The sequence below is a fragment of the Mycteria americana genome, chromosome 2, assembly GCF_035582795.1.
Source record: "Mycteria americana isolate JAX WOST 10 ecotype Jacksonville Zoo and Gardens chromosome 2, USCA_MyAme_1.0, whole genome shotgun sequence".
In the NCBI taxonomy this organism is placed as follows: Eukaryota; Metazoa; Chordata; class Aves; order Ciconiiformes; family Ciconiidae; genus Mycteria; species Mycteria americana.
This window is the reverse complement of record NC_134366.1, coordinates 140,018,858-140,042,576: the sequence shown is the minus strand read 5'-3', so window position 1 is coordinate 140,042,576 and position 23,719 is coordinate 140,018,858. Positions and strand designations below refer to the sequence as shown.

General features: G+C 39.6%; 1 protein-coding gene across 5 annotated transcripts in view; it reads left to right on the top strand.

Moving 5' to 3' along the window:
- Nucleotides 1-23,719, top strand: part of STAU2 (staufen double-stranded RNA binding protein 2) — a 175,402-nt gene that overhangs the window by 93,609 nt on the left and 58,074 nt on the right. For 4 of the 5 annotated variants that reach the window (XM_075494819.1, XM_075494815.1, XM_075494816.1 and 1 more), the window contains one exon: nucleotides 19,337-19,450. The exons of the other annotated variant lie outside the window; for it this stretch is intronic. In XM_075494819.1, coding sequence (XP_075350934.1) covers nucleotides 19,337-19,450 — 114 coding nt within the window. The remainder of the gene's footprint in view (nucleotides 1-19,336; nucleotides 19,451-23,719) is intronic. 5 annotated transcript variants of the gene reach the window in all.

Genomic DNA, 23,719 nt, shown 5'->3' with positions numbered 1-23,719 from the left:
TTCAACCCGTGAAGTTTTCACTGCTCACTTTCACATCTTGTCAGATTGCTTGTGTCTACCAGTAACACTTTATTTTCATAGAACCGATGCACAATTTATGTTACTGTTTTGATTCCTACTTGCCTACAGTATGTGGTTACTGTAAAATGATTAGTTGTGTTTGTCCTGGTTTTTTTTCATGCTTTGATTCTAGATGCTTATGTAGAAATTGTTTTTAAAGGGTCTCACCTTGAAACAAAAAATATAATCTGTTTCATCCGTAAGCTAGACTACTACTTTTTACTTGGCCCTGATACAATCCAAGGAGTTTGGTAGAGAATCTCGATTATTAACATCTATCCGCTGTGCATGTAACTGATGGTTTTACATCATCTTAGCATGCTTTTTAACACCTCTCTTGAATAAGTCTGATATTGATGTGAAACTCTGCCACTGCTGGGTGGCTGAGCCAAGGTGGAGCAGTGAACAGAATCTCTGTGGGAAATGGCTCAGTGGCCTGTCAGGTGCATATCACAGGTCTCTTCACCATTTCAGCCTAGAAAGCTCTTTGTGTTTAAGAGTTTAAAAGCCCATTTCTTTACAGGTTAACTTTCTCAGGCATATTTACTAAGTAGAAAACTACTGCATTTGCAAACAGCTAGCTTGTTTCATGTTTCCTGAATGACCCAAAATGATTTTTAAATTGTTAGCATGTATTTGTATTCTGGTCCGGATGATAACCATAGTTTTGTCTTTCATTGAAGAACGTATACATTCTGTTCTGTTACAATGTATTTTTGAATTTTTAAAAAAATCAATAAATACTCATATGATGTTTCATTTGTAAATGTAAAAAAATGTTATTTGCTTATTTGAATGGTTTTTTTGAACGTCTTTAGCTGCAGGGGACACGTCTTTAAAATGTGGTTGTTTAAATTCTTCTAAACTGTTTGTATATGATCTCAGCCATGTTCTATTGTAAGCCCTTAATATTAAGAGTTATTGGGACCAATGTATGGAAAAATACTAAAAAATTACGTTTTTATGGTTTATGGCTTATTATTCTAAAGATATTTGTAATTGATAAGCAGCAGCTCAGTGTCATTCTAAAAGCAGGTGTTTAGCTTGGATACTTTCAAGGCTCAGGCTTCAAATTACCAGTGATAATTAGACACAAATACTTCAAGCAAGCCTTTACAAACTCTGAATAAAGCATGTTTAGTGCTTGCTTCATATTTATGAATACGATCTACCAGTTAATTGTTTTGCAGACTTTGCCCGGAGATTGTTTAAAGGAAAATTCAGCTTTGGTAAAATTGTTATTTTTAAATGACTATGTGGTATTTTGGCCATTGTTTTGTAACTACATTAGGAAAGTTACAGTTATTTTTGCTGACCGTTTAAGTGCAGTAAATTATTCAGAGAGTTTGTTTAAATGGAAACATTTAGAGAAGCTGTTTACACACGAATAATTTGAGCCTCCAGTTTTTACTGAGGCAAAACACAAGTTGCAGGTAGTCCAGTAGGGAATTCTGCTGGGAGTTTCCATGAAGCAAAGATCGTAAAATTTAAAAAGCCATGATTGAGTGCCCACAGTCAGTCCCGGTGCGTGTCTGCAGCCATACTTGGCTTGCTGCGTTGGCAGGACTTGGAGATCTTAACTTTTTCTCCATAGTGGCTACATAATAAAACCTCACACAGGATATAGTTTCTACATGATGTATTCCTTTGATTGCAATGGTTACACAATTTATATCTCCCCCCCCCCCCCCCCCATTTGTTTAGCAGTTAACTGTTCCATTTTATACATTGATAGATTGAAATGTTTTCTTGTTGCGCATTTCTCAATGTTTCTCATTTCCCCAACCGGTAGCGAAGGCATATGTTTCTGAGAGACTGCACACACAGGAGAAGCCCTGCTGGATGCTCTAGATTCAGGTTTACTTGTGGCCCCTACATTTCAGTGCGTGGTTTTGAATTGTTGGCAGAGACGAGCCTAAACTAAATTTCCACACTTTGTATGAGAGTTGACACTGAGCTCAAACCTTTCCCTACAGTGGCTTTAAACAAAACAAACACTCGTTTTGCTTTGTCGGAGGTTGGATTTGGAAACCAGTCTAGGAGTGCTTGGGTCTCGCTACTGAGATACGTACGTGAGGAAAGTTTCAGGGAAATTCACCCCTCAGTGAATTTCAAGGAAAGAGCTATAGTTTTGGTCTGATCTGTATGTAATTGCACATTTCTTGGAGCAGGTCAAACTTTAAAAAGCACCTAAATACCATTTTCAGAATTGTCACAGGCACTATGGTTGCTAATAGCAAGTCGTTTAGAGGTGTAGAATCATCTGAAAAGGTAGATGCTTCTTGGGATTTTCATAAACACCTGTGCAGGTTAGGTACCTGACTTCCAGTTCACTTGTAAGCCTGGGCACTCTACCTAGTGTTTTGCAAATTTGGGCTGTTGCCCCATGCTGTGAACTCATTGCCTGAAGTCAGTCATACCTTTGAGACTTCTGCCCTGTACTCTGTTGCCTGATGCAGACATGTCCTCGCGTGCTGTGGGTTGTCATTCTGGTGTGATTGATAATGGTATTTTCCTCGGTGTCTGCTCGCCGCTTTCGCTGAAGGATGTAGTCACTGACAGGAAGAGCAAAAAGGGGCAAGTCTGCCTTCTTCAGATTCGGCGTAGTACGTGAAACAGCCGTCGGTCATAGCTTAGGCCGTGCTGTGAGCGTTTCCTGGTCTCTCTCAGATTTAGCTGTGGCTGCTAACGGTGGGTGACCTTCGCATCCATCCCGCCTGAGCGTGCGAAGGTTTGTGAATCCCAACCCCGCTTTTACCTGAGATCTCTTTCTCTTTGACCAATATTAAGTTCACTGTCAGAACTTGTTGACATTGTTCATGATAGTTAAAGAGTTCTTGGTCTTTTGAATGATGAAGAGTTTGGGCCTGAAACCCTTTCTCCAGCAAATCTCCTAGACACAGTTGTGAAAATCAGATTTGAGTTCACTGGAAATTTTTAATACAAAAGGAATGAGTGAGGGATTCAGGGTCAAGCCTGAAGAAAATAATTGAAATATAAATTATTATCATCACAACTTTTGCATCTTGAAATTTGATGCAATTGCCTTTATTTTCCTTCATTAACATTTTGTGTCCAAGTATGCCAACTCATTGATGATGGCTGAAATAACAATTTCAATTCAAAAGTTCTTTTCCAAAGCAGGTCACAATTAAGAAAAGTTGCTTACTTAGTTAAATTAAAATTCATTGGACTTCACAAGAATGAAGCTGCTTTCCTTCCATTAGTTCTTGTTCATTACATGACCCAGTGAAAAATGCATACTTAATTTGCAAGAGCTCCCTGAGAGTCCTGACATTAGCTATTTCCCTTCTTCTTCCTTACCTCTGAAGCTGGTTTTTACCTCAGTAAAAGCGACATCTTACCCCTTTTCAGTCTATCTTTTTCTCTTCCCACAGCAAGCAGGACTTTTTTCAATTGAAGTTTCATCTGTCTTTGCCAGCACACCAGGATATTTCTTTTTGATGATCTTCAGTATAATTTAGGACTGGAAAACTAAGGCCAGATCATTTACTGGTACGAATTGTTGCATCTCAGAAGGCAACAGAGTGACACACCAGTTACGGATTTGGGCAACAGGACTGCGCTTCAAAATCTTCCATAAACTTGTTACGTTCACAAAAAAAGCCATGATAAATGAGAGGGAGAAGGCAGCTACAGCAAGACATTTACCAGTCTTTTGAGCTCTTGCAGAACACAGATCTCTGCATTAGCTTTGAAAATTGCAAGAATTCATTGGTACGGATTGCAAGGTTAGGGAGAAAAACAAGCAGGAGAAAAACCCCAAGCATTCCCCGTTGACTCCAGATTCAGATAGCTACAGTAAAGGGAATTATGAGACTTTTTTTATTGTTCTGGTGAGTAGAAGTAAGGTGAAAGCATTCTGAGAAATGCTCAGTATCACATCTCATTCTCAGCGGAATCTCCCTGCTGAGGAGGCCAATGGGAAGAAATGAAAACAGACTAACAAGAGTGCTGTGATGGAGGTGAAAGCTTCAATAGAGGGCTTTGAAGCAGCACGTTAAAATGAAGTTTCTGTGGTTTCCCAGAAAATCAGTGGGCATTTCCTGTCTCTGGGTCTCTGATGGACTATAGACTACCTTCCCATCCCAAATGTCCTGTCTCAGTTTTTACAACAGACAATCTTCATTTTTGTTGTTGTTGTTTTCATTTCCATTCCTCTCTCAGGATAGAAAGCAGCAACTTCTCTTTGCTTCTTTCAGCCTTGTGGCTCGCTGCTTTGTGTAAAATGGCCCCCCACTATGCCATTCACCTCCACTTTTCCTCAGTAGTTATCTACTGAGCCTACACTACAGAAGTTGTAGTTAGAAGTTTAATCGTCTTGTGGTGATTGTGTTCAAGTGATCATTTATTCAGAGGTGAAATGGAGCTGAGCTGTGGTAAACTGGACAAAAACCAAACCATCTCTTATGAGTCATGAATGGCTGATGTGATTTTTCCTCAGATTCCCCCAAATTACTTTTGAGAAAAAAAAAATTGCTGTGCTTTGGGGGGAAGGGTTCTATGTACTGAATCTATTATAATGAATATAGCTGTAATTATACTGTTAGTTGTCAGTGTGTTTTCAAAGTTCCCTGCAGATGAATGAATCAAAAGGTATGTTTTAGCAAGTCTCCAGCTAAAGCCAATAAGGGAAAGTGTAGCAAGTGCTAAAAACTAGAATGTAAACCCAGATGGTACTGTTCTGTCCTTGAACGTGTCGGCTGCAGGAAGGTTTGTGGCCATTGTCAGCTTGGGACTGGAATCCCAGCAAATGGGCTAGTTCTAGGGAGTACAAAAGTCTCACCACTCTTTCAAATTAGAAAAACTGAACAATAATTAAAGGAAGCTTTTGAAATTATAACATCAGGCTTCCTTGCATCATTAATGTAAAACAGATTTGAAAGCTATGTCAACAAGCTTTTTATAGAAATGCTTCTTTGAAGAAGATCTTATCTCCAAAAATCAGGAAAAATTAGGACGTTAAAAAATGAAAATATTTGTAGAATAATGTTAGAGAATACTTTTGAAATAAGGCTGTTAAAGCAAATATTGCTTCATCCACATTTGGGGTTAAACTTCCCTATAATTCTATGTATAGAACTGTGCATCTAGACACACACACACCACACCACACACACACACACACACACACACCCCCCAGGCATTGGAGACTTTTCCCAGCAGGATTGACCAGACTGCAAATATTAGTGAAATTGTTCTAAAATAGTAGTGTACAGTCAGGCCCAGAGGGAACTGTGGTCAGCTGATTCACTTTAATGTTAAGACTCAAAGGGCAGTGGGAATTTATATTTAAAAATAAGTATTCATGAAACCCCTTGAAGTAGCTCAAGAGTGACTGCGTTGATTATCAATACCTGCTTCTGCCAAACAAGCTGTGGAATCAGGCTTTTGGTTCCTGTCCTGGTGCCTTGTGTTGTAGTCAAGTTCACTAGCACTGTACCTGCTCATTGGTCACATCAGTTTCTGTAAAATGACATGGGGAATGATGTTGTGCTCTGTCATCACTGCAAGTATTGAAATCTGGCCTTTTGCAGAAGGGTATTATCTTCCTGTCTGTTTGTACTATGCCACGCTCAGCGGCCAGTACAATGATCTCAACAGCAATGTTTGTCTCTTACCCACAGAGAGTATAAACACCTGTAGAAATGGTTGACAAAGTCCTCATTATCTCAATTTCTGTCTCTTCTGGATACTTCTTTTTTTTCTAATGTGAAGTTTGCACCTTCACCAAGTACCAAACTATTGCCTGATGTTCAAATTACTACAGACTTTTGTTGTGGGTTAACCCCAGTGGGCAGCTTAAGCCCCACGCAGCTGCTTGGTCACTCCCCCCTAGCCCCCTAGTGGGATGAGGGAAAGAATCAGAAGGGCAAGAATGAGAAAACTCATGGGTTGAGATAAAGACAAAAGCTGCATGTGCAAGAAAAGCAAAATAAGGGATTCATTCACTCCTTCCCATGGGCAGGCAGGTGTTCAGCCATCTCCAGGAAAGGAGGGCTCCATCACGCGTAACGGTTATTTGGGAAGACAAAACACCATCACTCCGAACATCCCCCCTTCCTCCTTCTTTTCCCCTGCTTTCATTGCTGAGCAGGATGTCATACGGTATGGGATATCCCCTTGGTCAGTTGGGGTCAGCTGTCCCGGCTGTGTCCCCTCCCAACGTCTTGCCCACTCCCAGCCTACTCGCTGGCAGGGCAGCGTGAGAAGCAGAAAAGATGCTGTGTAAGTACTGCTCAGCAATAGCTAAAACATGGGTGTGCTAACAGCACTGTTTTGATCAAAAACATGGCACCATACAAGCTGATCTGAAGAAAATTAACTCCATCCCAGCCAAAACCAGTATATTCTCCACCTCTTATTCCATAACGTTTACATCATGCTCAGGTCCCACACTATCCAATAGATCCTCATTACCCACCCCGCCCTTGCCATCCTTTGACATATACACAGATATCATTCCCTTAGTCTATGGGCCATCCCTTTAAAAAGTCCACAAATGTTCATTGAGTTCATTTGGTCTGCGACTTGGGCTCCATCTGTTATGGTCGTTGCTCAGGACAGGAGAGGTGGTGTGTTGTGTGGAGTTATTGGGCACCAAAGTCAGCTCAGGTTGGGTCACTGCTGCACTTTCATTACTTCTTGTGAGGCTTGTCCTCCGTTGGTTTAGGTGGTTCCTGCTTAGAGTAATTCCTATAAAACGCAACTCAAATCATGGGTTACAACAATTAAGAGGTATATCTATTACAGTCTCGTCTCCTTGTCCCTTTGGACTAGGCCATAGGGTTTAACATTACAATGAACTCCTCCCCTTGCCCCTTCTCCAGCATGGGCTTATCCACAGGCCACTGTCCCTTAGGGGTGTACCTGGTCCATTGTGACCTTATCCATGGGCCACAGTTCCTTCAGGGGTGTACCTGCTCTGGCTTGGACTACTCCATGGCCACATATGCTTCTGGATGTGCCTGCTCCAGCGTGGACTTACCTACGGTCACAGTCCCCTGGACTTTGAGTTCCAGCCTGCCCAGTACAGCAGCCACAGGAGCAAGCAGCAATGCCCTGGCCATCTGCCAGCCCATTGCTGTTATCAGTATGTTCCCAGGCAGAGCAGAATAGGATGATAACGAGTACAGGAAACAGCAGAAGCAAAAAGCAGCCCCTAACAAGTACTAGACTCTAATATACAGCAAAGCAAGCAAGCCCCATGGCAAGCACAGGAGCCTGCCAATTAGTAGCTAAACAGCCATAAATTTGGTCTAGCATACTCTGATCAAATCTGTCGTTATCTTGAACCCCTCATATCCCACATCAGGTGCCAGAAAGGACTGTTACGGGTTATCCCTGGCAGGCAGCTCAGCCCCACCCAGCCGCTTGCTCACCCTACCCAGTGGGATGGGGGAGAGAGTCAAAAGGGTAAAAGGGAGAAAACTCGTAGGTTGAGATAAAGACAGTTGAATAGGTAAAGCAAAAGCTGTGCATGCAAGCAAAGCAAAATAAGGAATTCATTCACTCCTTCCCATCGACAGGCAGGTGTTCAGGGCTCCATCACGCCTAACGGTTACTTGGGAAGGCAAACGCCGTAACTCCACCCCCTTCCCCCCCCCCCCCCCCCTTCCTCCATCTTCCCCCAGCTTTATATGCTGAGCATGACGGCATATGGTATGGAATAGCCCTTTGGTCAGTTGGGGTCAGCTGTCCCAGCCGTGTCCCCTCCCAACTTCTTGCCCACCCCCAGCCTACTCGCTGGCGGGGCAGTGTGAGAAGCAGAAAAGACCTTGATGCTGTGTGAGCACTGCTAACAATGCTGTTTTGATCAAAAATCCAAAACATAGCACCATACAAGCTGCTATGAAGAAAATTAGCTCCATCCCAGCCAAAACCAGTACAGATTTCTGCACTTCACTGGCATCTTTACAGTTGTGTACCACTGGGCAGAAGTCATGAAATAGGAGAACTCCTTTCATCCATGTGAACTTACTGTCTTTGTGCTCTGAAGAAAACTTATACTTTTTTATCAGGTTATTTGCTACAAAACTTCCTCGTTTATTCAAGACAGCTGCTATTTTTGTTGTAAAGGTAATACAGATTAACGGGGAAAGAAGTTTCCTCCAAGCAAGGCAGCCAGTTAGTCAGGATTTTATTGGTAATTTTAGTGGCATCTGTGATTTGCACAACACCAGGCAACCTGTTAACTGAGAGTCCTTGCCTGTCTCTCAGAAACTTGCAAGTGCCCTACTACACTGAAAATCAACTTGAAATAAAATAGCTATGTTATGTAGGTAAGGGTTTCTAGGTCTCCAAACCCTAATTTATACATGACTAGCCAAAAGTAAGAAAACATGTTGGGAATGTGAAATAGAGGGGGAGATAAAACAGGACAAGCTGATAGCAAGAATTGTTCTCGAGAGAGCTTCATGTAAAAATCAAAGCACCTGGACTTCATTGCGTTCTGTTTTGTAAGGTTTTCTAATCAACTAACTTCAGAGAGAAGGTAGGCAGTACCACAGTTGATGGCAGTGACCCAGAGTAGATCTACAATTAGTGGTTTTATTAGTTTACATTTATTTCAGAAATGTTTCTGCTGACTATAGACCATCTAGTCCATATTACCCTATTTTTGACCTCAAAGGAGGTCAAAATAATGGTAGTCATTCTACAACAAAATAACCATAAAAATCATTCTCATATCAGTTTATATAAGGAAAGATATGTAAGTTTGGAAACCTAGCATATTCTTTCACAGAGCATACTGCAGGAGGTAATATTTGCTGCAGGAAGAATATTTCTGAATTAATTTAAGAGCATGCAGAATTAGGAAAACAAATGCAAATCTAGCTACAAGGGGCAGTAAATTTTCTGACATGAGGTCTCCAACTACCTGGCTTCTGGCCAGAAAACTGTCTAAACTGCCTTTTTTCTATTCTGGCCATCGTTACCTCTCTCCCTCTTACAAGGAAGAAAGCCCTTTATTCAAGTGCTGCTGAAGTTTTGCTCTTCTTGCCTCCAGAAACAGCCAGGTGCTTCTTTTTTGTTTCAGTTTCTAAAAGGAAAGAAGGTAAATGGAGAATAACTGGCTAATGGCGTTGCGTGGGTCCCCAGGTGTGGTGTGGATGTCACCTTGGTAACATTTTATCTTTTCTCCTCGGCATCTTGCAAATAACAATTAAAATCCTCCCACATATCCCTGCATGTAACTAGGTTCATGGAAAAAATTTGAATTATATTTTCATAACCGATTTTAGAATGTAGGGGGTTTACGTATGAGAAAGTTTAAAAGCTGTCAGGATCTCTCAAAATACTGCAGCCAGCACTAAACGCACTGGGCTGCGTTCTCTGCCAAAACCTTTCTAAGTAAATCCTAACGTGACTTGATAACTTAGCTATGGACCTTGGCTTGGAATACAGCCAAAACTTTGAAAGACTGGAAGTTTCAGCTGGCAAAAATGTGAAGGTGCAACGGTGAATTCATAGCAGACTGGGGTTTAGCTTTAATTATAACAAGGGAACTCAGCTCTCAAGCAAAAAATCTTTAAAAAGAGAGCAACAAGAAAAGGTGAAGAAGGAGAAAAGAGACGAGTTACGGTTTATTCCTCTCACTGTGACCTGAAGCCGAGGCTTTCAGAGGTTTTTTTGGCTGTCGTCTCCTTCAGTCTTGTTCAGAACTGCGAGCATGATGAAGCAGGATAACTTTCAGAAGTGAAATGATTGTTTCTTGTTTTAATTAAAGAAGGCTGGTTCTTTCCACATACTGCCCTATATCTAGGTTAGTGCACAAAACCAGTGTCTGTATCAGCATCAGACTTCTCAGCAAACTCAGGCAGCTGGTTTTGTACTTGCAGTTTCACAGTGATCCTGTTCCCTCTTCGTTAATGTGGTGTTTGGGGCTTTCACATGCAGTTTGTAAACAGAGAACAGTTAATGCTTGCTTCACTCTTCACCCCAGTGACAGCCTTCATAATGAAAAAGAGTGTACATGAAAGCATATTTCCATTGATGCTTTTGCTAAAAAGTGATTTTAAACCCAAACTACTTTCTCTCTCCAAACTAACCAAGTTCGTCTCTGACTTCAGTCAGTTGTTCGGGATGATACCTGAGACACAGGCTCCTCCACAAATGCTCCATACCATGCTCATCCTTTGTGTATTTTATTAGCAGAATACAAACTCCCTCACCTTCCTCCTTTTTTTTAGGCCATGTGATGAAAATAGATCCCAGGGTTGCCAGTTTTTCATATTTCCCTTGACTGTGAATTATAAAATGAATTTCAATTCCTCTCCCTGAAAATACAGTAGTTACCTGAATAATTATGGGTGAATGGACCAGAGGCAGACAAGCTGTTTCTGCAAAACCAGTGTCAGGTATAACTTACATTACTTTGTAGTGCTTTGCAGTGTTTTAGTTTCTGAATAATTAATTTATTATTTTTTAATCATGTTTTTCTTATTCATTCTTGGGTGGCAAGATTGTATTCAGTGTTTTAGATCACTGTAGTTAAACTACTCTCTACTATGTCAACAATATAATACATATCTTAGTTATAGAATAGAGGAAGTGAACAGGGTAGCAAGGTACTCTTCAACATAAGTGTGATTTTTTTATAGAAAGCCGTGTCCCATCTCCTGATTTCAGCTTCCCTATCAGACAAGCGGGTCTCTTTGCACCCTTGAATGCCGCCATTGAAAATATGGTTGCTCGCTTTGCATGTTTGTTTGCATGGTTGCTCACCCCACTGGACCTGTTGTTTGTGAACAGAGAAGGACTTGTGGGTGATGTGACTGTTGGAGGCCATCTTGGGCATAGCGATCATGAAATGATAAAGAGTTTTCGATTCTTGGAGAAGTAAGGAGGGGGGTCAGCAGAACTGCTACCTTGGACTTCCGGAGGGCAGACTTTGGCCCATGTAGGAGCCTGGTTGGCAGAGTCCCTTGGGAGGCAGTCCTGACGGGCAAAGGAGTCCGGGAAGGCTGGACATTCTTCTCAAGAAGGAAATCTTAAAGGCGCAGGAGCAGGCCCTCCCCATGTACCAAAAGACGAGCCGGCAGGGAAGAAGACTGGCCTGGCTGAACAGGGAGCTTTGGCTGGAACTCAGGAAGAAACAGGAGAATTTATGACCTTTGGAAGAAGGGGCAGGCAACTCAGGAGGACTACAAAGATGTCATGAGGTTATGCAGGGAGAAAATTAGAAGGACCAAAGCCCACCTAGAACTTAATCTGGCTTCCGCCATAAAAGACAATGAAAAATGTTTCTATAAATACATTAGCAGCAAAAGGAGGGCTAAGGAGAATCTCCATCCCTTATTGGATGCGGGGGGAAACATAGCGACAATAGGATGAGGACAATAGGACATAGGATGAGGAAAAGGCTGAGGTACTTAATGCCTTCTTTGCCTCAGTCTTTAATAGTAAAACCAGTTGTTCTCTGGGTACCCAGCCCCCTGAGCTGGAAGACAGGGACGGGGAGCAGAATGAAGCCCCCATAATCCAAGGAGAAATGGTTAGCGACCTGCTACATCACTTAGACACACACAAGTCTATGGGGCCAGATGGGATCCACCAAAGCTACTGAGGGAGCTGGTGGAAGTGCTCACCAAGCCACTTTCCATCATTTACCAGCAGTCCTGGCTAACCGGGGAGGTCCCAGTTGACTAGAAGTTAGCAAATGTGATGCCCATCTACAAGGGCCAGAAGGACGACGCAGGGAACTGGATCGGTGCCGGGGAAGGTTATGGAGCAGATCATCTTGAGTGCCATCGCATGGCATGTACAGGACAACCAGGTGATCAGGCCCAGCCAGCATGGGTTCAGGAAAGGCAGGTCCTGCTTGACCAACCTAATCTCCTTCTATGACAAGGTGACCCACTCAGTGGATGAGGGAAAGGCTGTAGATGTTGTCTACCTAGACTTTAGTAAAGCCTTTGACATGGTTTCCCACAGCATTCTCCTGGAGAAGCTGGCTGCTCATGGCTTGGACGAGCATACTCTTTACGGGGTAAAGAACTGTCTGGATGGCTGGGCCCAAAGAGTGGTGGTGAATGGAGTCAAATCCAGTTGGTGGCCAGTCACACGTGGTGTTCCCCAGGGCTCAATATTGGGGCCAGTTCTGTTTAATATCTTTATCAATGATCTGGACGAGGGGATCGAGTGCACCCTCAGTAAGTTTGCAGATGACACCAAGTTGGGTGGGAGTGTTGATCTGCTTGAGGGGAGGAAAGGAGAAAGGAGGTTGTAGCGAGGTGGTGTCAGTCTCTTCTCCCAAGTAACAAGCCATAGGACGAGAGGAAATGGCTTCAAGTTGCACCAGGGAAGGTTTAGGTTGGATATTAGGAAAAATTTCTTCACCAAAAGGGTTGTCAAGCATTGGAACAGGCTGCCCAGGGAAGTGGTTGAGTCACCATCCCTGGAGGTATTTAAAAGACGTGTAGATGTGGTGCTTAGGGACATGGTTTAGTGGTGGACTTGGCAGTGCTAGGTTAACGGTAGGACATGATGATCTTAAAGGTCTTTTCCAACCTAAACAATTATATGATTCTATGATTCTATGTGCTCCAGAGGAACACTGTCTTTATAAATACATACGTGGGTTACAGTTTAACAGATGGAAGGTAAACAGTAAGCACCTTACTGTACGGATTATCCTGTACTCTGCTGTGACAGCAGCGGTGTTAGCTAATTTTCTCTTAATTAGAAGCGAACATCACATCCAGAGGTAGGATGGAGCTGGGCCTCCCTTGCTTGACTGAGCATAATATGTGGCCAAACTTTCCAGATCTCCTGCATCACTGAAACAGGAGCTCTGAATTCAGAGGATATCTAAATAGCATGAAAAAAAGGACATACAAGCTGCTTTGGCTCAGATGATAAACTCGTTTTGCATTTAGCAGATATTTTATATATTCTCTTTGGGAACTGTATCAAGTAAGTTTTTTTACTCTTATTTGTACTTCACATGTTTTTATAGATGTCAAGTGTCTGCCTTACTACAGTCAGGAACGTAAAATACTACCGCAGTAACCTATGACAATGCCTTTATTCTGCTTGTTGTTACCTACTTACGGTACAGTAATGGCTTATTTCTTAGTCTAAACCCTAGGACTGTATTTTAATGAAGATTTAAGGCGATACAGCTGCTATTCAAACTCTGTAAGAGAGGAGCATGTTGGAATAGCTCAAGATTTACTGCTGAACTGTCAGTCTTTAAGCTACCGAGTGTCTTTACCCTTCCATGCAGTAGCTACGGTGGAAACTTTGCCCACTGCTGTGAAGCAGACACAGCGATTAATGAACCTGAGGCGTGCTAATCAAACATATGTTTTCTTGACACAATGATTGTGTTATATATCACATCCGAATGTACAGGCCTTTATCTTTCCTTAATGATCTAGCAAGGGGGCTTTTTTAAATGTGGGTGTTTTTCATGCACTCCTTAGATTTGTTCCACAGGGGGTGACCATTAAAAACATCTGACGGGCATGCAGTTAGCCAGCTCCCTGCTGAGATTAGTAAAATACTATATTTAGTAATCGCACTACATCAAGGAACTCCAACATTGCAGGAAACAGTTTGATTCAACGCTTTTTTCTGATTTTTTTAAATTTTTTTCATTGTATGTCTTATTTTTTCATCTGGGACAATTTTTTAAATCTCAGTCTTGTTTTTTGTATTTATGCTTCAATTTTTCATAAAAGACTTTGTTCATACAACGGGATTTTCCCCCCAATTTTATTTTTTTGTTTTTACTCTACTCCTGTTCTATTCTCACAAATAAAATATATGGAATTGTAAAGCAGGTAGTAAGAATGCAAAGTGGTATTCGGAATCTCTCTCATGCTGCTCCCTGTCTGAAGAGACTAATCTTTTATTTGTTAGGAAAGCTCTATAGATAATACAAGGATTCACACTTTCAAGTACTAGAATACTATACTGTGAATACTCCTAATACTGGCTTTGAGAAAATGGTTGAAATGAGCAAGTGTATTTATTTTTGCCCCAGGAGTTTTTCTTCACCAATGAATATGCATGAAACAGAGTTTGAGCTAAACAAACAGGATTGTTTAATTTTTTTTTAGTAGATGACATGACTAACAGTAGATGAACAACAGAAAGAGGAAGATAAAAGATGAATATGGAAAAGACAAGCATTTCAGCAGGAAGCTAAAGGAAGAAAACTGTTTCATGAGACACTTGTCCAAGTCAAAATTACTATTTTAACATCTGATTTTTGAGCTCATTCTGGTTTCCTTGTTGCTGTAAATCCAGAGCAACCTATGTAAAATCTTGGAAATTACTCTGTAAATTCAGGACTAAATTAGGTGCTTTCCCTTTAAGGGGCAGATTTAAAGGGATACCATCCTTTGTTCTAACAAAATAGTCTGGGCTTGTCAATCCAGAAGATTTGTGCATTGCTGAACATAATGGCATTTTATTACCTAGTTTATTTCTGTCTAGCATTCTAAGACTCCTGCTGATGCTTTGACTCAGAGTAGTTTTTGTTTGGAAACATGAACTCCAATGTCACAGATGACTTCTTTCTTTTGGTAATTCATATTATTTTTTTAAGTTAATAAATGTTCAAGAAAGAAAGTGTTTGGCCAGACAGAAGTTGTGCTTCAAACTGTGAACATCTAAGCAGCAGTGTGTGAAAATAGTAGCCTTTATTTTTGCTCCCCTCAGTCTCTTGTTAATGCACAGTTAGGTTGTTTCTAACAGTAGTTTAGTATATTATAGTTAAACTTAACTGCTATGTAGTAATATAACAGGTCTGTCACCTTCCTCAGTTGTGAATCAGTAAACCATAGCCCTTATGCATCCAAAAGGACAGATGCTCAAATGCAAGTGCCCACTGAAGACCGGCAGACTACCCCTTGCTTGAAGTTAGGACATTGTATTTACAGAATAATTTATGCAGATTAACTATGGCCAGTATCTGAAATTGCATATTGATCCAGTGTGCTAAAGTAGCTTATTGCAAGACCAATCCTGCAATATGTTTACAGTTTCTATCAGAACAGTTGCACATAGGGAAGTGTATTATAGTAAAGCTAGATTCAAGAGACATCTTTATATAAATATGAAGGAAATGGGAAATTTCCTGCTTTTGGAGCAGCATTATGATCTAAGTAACCTTAAATGTAATTTCTTAGGCAGTTTTATGCAGTGTAATTTAGTTTTTCCTTTATAAAATAACATACAAGGTTGAGAATTTTGGCTATGCCATTCCACATGCAGTTGTAACATTGTAAACATTCATCTTGTATCTTCCTTTATGTGAAGCTATAAATGTCCATCAAAACATTTGCATCTCTTCAGTAATTTAAAATATTAAAAACAAGGGCCAAATTTCAGCATAGTTGTCAAATGGTTTCAGACCTTTGCATACATTTCTATATACATACGCCACTTAGTAGTACCCCTCCATACATACTCATACCATGCAGCTTGTTACTGACTGAAGTAATCTCTGAAAAGGATATACAGTTGCATCTCCTGAGAATATTGAACATGAAACCATGTATGTATGAGTAAATCCATGGCATGCGCTTGTGGAAAAAATTACTTCTAGAATTTATTTCATTATTTTGATGCCCGGGATGCACTTTGTGTTTTACACACAGAGGTTTCATGCCCTGCCCACACAGCACAATGGCGTGCTGTGTTTGGGATTCCTGAGCTGGTTATACGTGATTTATCCTCAGCTACTTCATGTATGTAGTTATCCAGGAGAACAGCTAGCAGCGCTGTATGCTTTTTCCAATAAATGAGCAGGTTCATTTAGAGTTATTGCCAGGACCTTGTTGTTGTGGCACTGCTTTGTACTGTGTAGACATACCTTGGAGGAGAATTACGTGTAAATCACTCATAGTAGTCTGAGGCTGGAGTCTTACATTTTACTCAGAAACTTGCACAACCCTTACTACAGACGTCTGTATGCTGGCCATTATTTTCTAATCAGATCCTAATGCTGTTCTAGAAAATCTCTGCTTATATGTTATCCAAATAAAACATTCTGAGTTTTAATTAGTTAAATTTCATTGCTGTTTAATCCTTAAAATGCACTGAGCTAATTTGTGAGTGTCCCTTAATTACAAAAAATTGAAGCCTGAAAATTAGATCCTGGACATAGATACTAATTATTTTCATAACTCTTTTTATTTTTACCTCCATAATATGTGGAAAGGGAAAATGACCAATTGTGGTTAGGCCAGAGGCCTTAATGATGGGTTATAGTCCCAGCACTGCCATTCACTCCTGCCAGTGCCGAGTGAATTTGGATGAGTCATTTAACATCTCTCCACAAAGTGTCCTTACCTGCTTAACAGAGTTATTGCCCAGATGAGCTGAAGTTAAGCACTCTTGACTCTTAAGGCACTGAGGAACTTAGAAAAGTATTATTGTCGTCGTGAATCTCAATAATGGCCACGTAATCACCATTGGAGCACTTGGCCAGCCTTCGGTCACCACTCCTTGATCACAGATACTGACTCAAGTATTTGCCGTGCCTTTATGCTCCCCTGCCTTAGATGATAATGATATTCTTAAACCAGTTTTATAGAAGTCCAGGTTTCTCCCATGCTTAGTCATAATAGCATGGACATAGAAACTGAAATATTTGCAACATACTGCTGGCCGAAAACGTAGAAGCAGCTGCTGCTGTTCAGACTATTTGATAACTATTCAACTACTACCATTTCTTTCCGAGTGCCTCTTTTGGACATTGTGCTCAAATAGGTGAATACCTACCACTCTTGGGTAGTCAACAAAAACCCCCAAACTTTGGATCATAGATCAAATTTGAAGAAGAAAGCAATAAAATAGAGAGTCTGAGAATGTAGCAGCTGGACTAATAAATAACAAAACAGGATTACTGGGAAATTGCACATACGCATGCCAAATGTAGAAGAAATCTGAATGTTTCTGCTGACTGCACAAATCTGTAGACTAGAGAGATTTGATGAAAGGACAAGGTTTTATTCTGTCCCCCATTCAAAGTCCAGTCTTCTGGTTTTTATATCACTATTCATATCATTAACACAGGAAGTGTTTGTTTTGGTTCAACTGAAGAGCTTCAACAAGGCAAGAGATAATTAGAGGACTGTTGTCTAAGAAATTACAACGTAATGGCCTTGATACATTCAGATGTGGCCAAAAGTGAATCATGAAATTCCTTCGGGAAAGTTAAGCCTAGAACAACACCAAAATTCTGAATTTATTGCAATTTCAATGTGAGACTTTAAAGGGGGTGTGGATCAAAGCTGCTATTGCAGATAATAGTGTCATATAATACTAATCATAATGTTTCCTCTGGATATCTCCTGTTCTTTCAGCTTGTTAACCTTGCTTTATTCCAGTAGACATTAGTGAAGTGTAACCTTGTTCATATTATTCTCATAAAAAATAAGCCTACAAACATGCTATGCAGTTCAGAAAGTGCCATTTTTCCATTTCTCCATATATGCTCTAAGACACGTACTTTTCTCAGTCACCGGATTTTGTCCCTTTTGCTATGTCATATTTGCAGTACCCAATCTTCCCTTTGAGCTTTTCTGCCCCAGTTCTCCACATCACGTTCCCACAACACGTATTCAGCAGAATATCTAGCTTGCAACCAGATTCCACAGTTGTGGAAGCTTGATAAGTCCTTGTCATAACAGTAGTCCCTGACATTTAAAGAACTTCAGTTTATATTTGCAAGCCAAATTTCATACCTTCATACCTCTTTCGATTAATCAAAGTTAAACCATTGTATATGTGAAGGGGCCTCTTGTGGTTTCTAAGTAAGTAGTATGGCTTTTCTGGCAGCCAGCCACAAGCAATTTAGTAGGCACATATTGTGGGGGTTGAGAGAGGAAGAGAGGCAGGGATAATCCAGAAAGCTTTAAGAAGGGCTGAGTGAAACCAATATTTCTATACACAGTACAAGAATTTTGCGTTCTGTATCTTACTTTTGGCCCCAGCAAAACTGTTTTGATGTGTTGTCAGTAAAGTAATTCTGAAATATAGCACCGACTTGGTTTTCCTCTCACTCAGCCAATTTTGCACTGGTTTTGCTTCAGCTGAAGCATTCCTAATTTGCACCTGTGGCAAAGAGGAGTTAGGCACGGGGTATTTAATATGCACGGTATACAGTTAAGTGTCATATACGTCACTAAATCATTTCCACAGAAATAACTCTAATATGGTTCCTAGTTGTCTCCAGAAATAACAAAGTTTAATTTTGTAGCCTAAATGTCAAGGTGAGGCTTTATCATGTAACTTTTGCCTGAGAGCTATACCGCTGTAAATAGATACTAACATAAAAGGTCTGTCTCCAGCAGAGCTGATCTCTCTTTCCATTTCTGACAGGGGTCACATAGCCAATGTAAATTACCACCATAAACCAAATTCCACCTCTCCTGTAGAACAAAGTGCTTGATCTGCCTGTCTAGAAGCCAGGAGCTACACAGAGAACTGTAATATTTGAACAATTCAGCATGAGTGGCAACCTGTTCTTAATAATGGAACACTGGCAACATTTAACTTAATTTTGTCTCAACGTATTAAAATCCATCCTTTCTTTAGGGGATTTAAGAACTATCTGAAGGGAACTTGAAGACAACGAGAGTAATTCAAGTAGAAGCACTATCTTCCTCTGTATTTCATGCAACATTCAGGTTCAACATGCACTTCTTGACATCAATAGGGAATGAGTTACTCTTAGAAAAGGGTAGCCTAGACATCTCAAGAAGAATGTGAAATCTTCTCCATTTTATCTGTCATTTTGATTTAATTACAAAATCAAATTCAATTATACAGCATTATGTAGCCATGTCACAAAAGTTAGCGGATTTTAGTAGAAATGGCATTACAATTGAAAAAATTAAAACTATTATTGCCAAGGTTTTGGAGGTAGAATGATTTACATGGATGTTTTATAACTAAGCTACAAAACACTGTTAAAAATGACATCTAGGCTGGAAACTATAACTTGAAACTAGATTCTTATAATTGTATAGATCCAACATCTTGAATTCAGTCTCAAAGGTCTCAGAAACTGAAGAACACAGCTGTCCAACAGACATATCACAGAAAATTTGGCCCCAGTTCAGTATGTGACTACCTAGAATATTTGACCCACTCCTTGTTTTATATTAAAGATGAATTCAATGTAAATGTTTGGAATTCTTCTTACAAACTTGTTGAAAAGGGACAGTATTTTAGCATGACTCCCTTGTACAAACCTGGTGTTTAGCAGATTACGTATGTTATTCTGTTATAGGTACACTACAGTGATAGACAAAATGGCAAAGAGTGTATGACCTGTTTGACACTGTCTCCTGTGCAGATGACTTTCCAAGGTATCGGAAGCTCCATTGAAGCCAGCCATGACCAGGTATAATACCTTCACCCCACACTCTTGTAATTTTATTAATATCTAGTAAGGCCAGAATGTCAGCTTCAGTAAATTTTAAATTTCAACACATCTTGTGATTTTCGTATGGCATGTTCTTGTCACTGGGTTTTGCCTATCTTGCCATAGTAAAATCCTGATTAGATCTAAAGAGTGACCCAAAAAGGAGACAAAACTATGTTGCCTTTTATATATTTTTAAGACATATTAGGAAAGCCTGAAGAGCCTGCTTTGGTTTTAAAGTCAGACGTAAGGTTTCTGCAAAGTTTTTGTTTAATTTTATGTATGTATCACGTCTTGTCTATCCTATTTTTACTAGAAGATTATGGGTAGCTGGAAAAGCTGAGAGATGAAGCCATCATCTCTAGCCATCATCTGTCACAAGAAACTGTCATTTGAGAGGGGAAAGGGATTTTTAATCAGACTGTGTAAAACTCCCATTTTGTTTGGCTGTTCTTAAAACATTTAATTCAAGCTTCTGGCGAAAAGCCAGGAGAAAAAAAAGATCTCAATGTTAATCACTCATCACCCTGATGCTTCAGATGGGAACTGAGGGGGACTTCCATTTTAGTCTTCGTGTCCTCCAACACTCTTATGTATAAAAGCAAGACAAGACTTTGATACTCCAAAAGTTTTAAAAGCAAAAAGGAAACAAGTAGAAGAAAATTTTAAACCAAACCTTGCACCTTGCAGATCTTCAGTAGATTGGAAAAAGTACCATTTTTATTTGCCTTTGCAGGCCATCTTTAAATTGTACCGTGTTCACATTTACCATACATTTTATTGGACTCTATGTAAGATTCCCTGAGGAAAAAGGAAAATTCACCTTAAGAATTATCAGAATTAGTTACATTTGGGGAAAAGGTTCAGGCACTCTTAGCCATATTTTTCGTTGGTGGTTTTTTTTATTGGAAGTTTCTAAGTTAGTTGTTAACATACTTAAGCCCATTAGTTACTTACATGGTAACATGAGGATACTTCCTGTCCTTAAGTGTTTGGTGTTTTACAGTAATGGAGAGCTGTGGTAAGTCAGAACATACTTCGACAGACGTAATCCATTCAATTCTCATTTCATCCAGCAACTTGTTTATGCTGTTCTAAAGTTGCTCCGTTTTTCTTTCAGTAAAGATCGCCTTTTAAAATTTAGTCATAACTCAAATACAATATTTAGACATTTCAATGAATTTAAGGTGGTCCCTGTCAATTTGGTAACAACTACATTCTGGGCTACCAGCCAGCTTGGCCTTCATCTTAGCATTTATTTAGGCTAGAGTATGATATGTAAACAGAAAAAAGACTTTGTAAGCAAAAAGCACATTTAAGCCATCTGAATAATTATATATTTAAGACATCTAAATGAAGAAGTGTTATTGAGCCTGCAAAATCAAGCACCTAGAAATTAGGAAATTCCAGATTATGTGCAGCATTAGTTTGATCCCAAGTGTACTCACTCAGTGCTCCAAACAGGACATTCTTTTGGGAGGAAAACAAAAAAAAAGCATAAAATCACATAGATAAAGATTGTATCATAGCATGTGCACAAATGGGTAGAATTAGGTTTGCTTAGGCCATTATGTAGCTAGAATTTCCTAACCTCGCTTCAATTTGAAGTTTAAAAAATGTTCATCATTGGTTTTAGTTATGCAATTTTCCACAGGGTTCTTAAAAAGGAAAGAAAAATGTTTTGTCATTGCATGATGGGGTGGTTGTTGCATACTGAAACCACATCTGCGAAGATTTCATCTGAGCTGAGAGGAAAAGAAAATAATCATCTAAAAGCCAAGTGCCAACCAGTGGGTCACAAAATAGATCCACATACTGGACAGGATTCACAAATGTCTCCTCATCCCCTTCCTAAATACCAAAGGAATTCCACTTTCTGGGGAAGAGAGACGCTACTGACTGCTTGTGTTTGATAAGGGGGTGGCAGGGCTGGATTGAAGCATTATTTGTGATCACCTAATTAAATAGAGAAAACTGAATGATTAGCAAACAAACAGAAAGCACATCAAGTGTTTGTCAGGCCCTGGAATTAGTTAATTAACGACAAAATTAGAGCTCTTAATGGACTAACTAAAAAAAAAAATTCCCTTTTCTTTCTTGTTCCTGTGTGATTGGTATGATTTTGCTTGGTTTTCTACAATTTCCCTCACAGCAGTTTATCTGATACCGCTATTCTTCTTATAAAAATAGGAGACAGAACTTCTGTACCTTTGTTAAGCTGAATTATCCACAATTTAAAGTTCCAAATGAAATAAGTGCAAGATAGCCATATGCTATAAAACTTAAATTCTAGAAACTCTTCTTTAACTTATGTCATCTGTTACTTTTAAATCATTTATTTTGTATTATATGGTAGTTAGGATGGACTAGTTACTTGAAAGCCTGTGATTTCAATGGAGGCATGTTGATTTGTGTCAACTATGAGGCCTGACATAGTTTGACTTCAGGATCTGTCTATGTCTGTGTTTATGAAGATAATTTTTCTCATGTTCATTCTAAAATATAGATTTTATAATCTCTAAGTTTTTAAATAGAAAACTGTCTGAATGAGACTCTGGAATAGTTTCTTTGTGGGAAAGTGGTGGAATCTGTTGTGTGAGAATATCTAATAAAAAAGCTGTATACCAGATTTGTCACCATATTGTGGCAGAAGAACCACAGCTGACCACATACCTTGATCAAAAAAAGAACCAGAAATAAAAAAAAAAAAAACAGGTTCCCAATGGCATCTCCAGCACTATAGTCTACCTTTTAGATTGGACTTGTCTTTTGTAACATATCTCTCTACTCACATCCAGTGGGAAATTTGTTACCCAGCAGATACCAGTGTGGTTACAATCCTACATAAGTATATTATCTTGTTTTTTCAAATATGCCAAGACTTGACACAGCAGTTTTTCAAGTCATTTGCTCTTTTCCTATACTCTGTAGGGAGTTTTCATTCTTTAGATTGGTTTGGCTTGTGGTTTTAATGAGTTTAAATTTTTTCCCCACATACTTCATTTGAGCAATTTCAGATTAAAATAAACATTTCATAGTGGTACACTAATTAGTGTATATTTCAAATGTCTGATTAACAAGGCATATCTCATTTGATCATGAAGCAGTATTGTGGAAGCAATTGCTGGTCTTTCATTTTTCTTTTGGCAAACAGTAAAAAAAGGAAGCATTCCTAAAGTACCACTGCACTCTTGCCTGCCACATGTTTTGTTGTGTTTGGCATTCAGGTATGCCAACCTCTTTGGTAGAAATTTAATGTTTTTAAGAATATTTTTTCCTGAATTATTTCTATTTTCTGTTTCCCAGTATCTGAATACAACTATAAATGTCTCTTTCCTTAATGGCCACTATTCTTTGGTTTTTTCTGTAGAATTCAGCTACAAGCAGCTTTTAGTTAAAATGGTCACCACTTTCTAGTGGCTTTCTCAAGCAAACCTGAGTTTGTCCTTAATGGTAATGAATCCTGGTATTTTTTACCTTGCTGTGGGACTGGAGACAGCCTATTCTCAGAACTTAGAATGGACTTTAGGCATACAGTGTGAAGCTGAGGAACAAATTTAATGTGGGTGATATAAAGAAACAGAAAGGAAGTCCAGGTAGTCGTTCTATTTGTGTCACTAAGAAAATTCAAGGTATGAGGGGTGGGAGACAAAAGGGAAAAATTCAAAGATAGGAGGCTATATAAGCAAAAATAGGTGGAATGGACCAGAAAACTAAGAAAGTGCAGGGAAATGGGGCAGTGAATATCTAAAGGTCACGGAAGTGGGATAAAGAGAGGAAGTCAGAGCTAAGTGGAAGACTTAGAGAATTGCTCAAAAACCCCACCAAAATGAATAAAGACATCTTCTCTACTGCTTAGTCTGAAAGTCTTAGAGAGTTCTGCCTGCTTAGCTTCTCAAAGTATTGAACACTGAATTGCTTGTTACCAATACAAATAAATATCTTTCAGCTTTAGCGAACTGGGTTATATGAAGAACTCTTTGAATTCTTAAGCACAGATGTACCAAGAACTTTTAGTTAGAAGATATAATACTATTGGAGCAAACTATTGAAGAAAATAGAGATTTCTGTTTCCCCTAAAGACTTCTAGTCAATACCGTCGAGTTGTTAAGAGATGTACTTCACTTAACACAAATTATTGGACTCACTGTAATGGTAGCTAGGTTAAATTTGACAGTCTGTGTCATACAGGATGGCCTGTGACATAGTTTCAGTCTAAGAAGTGACACTTCTACTTCTGCTATGTCT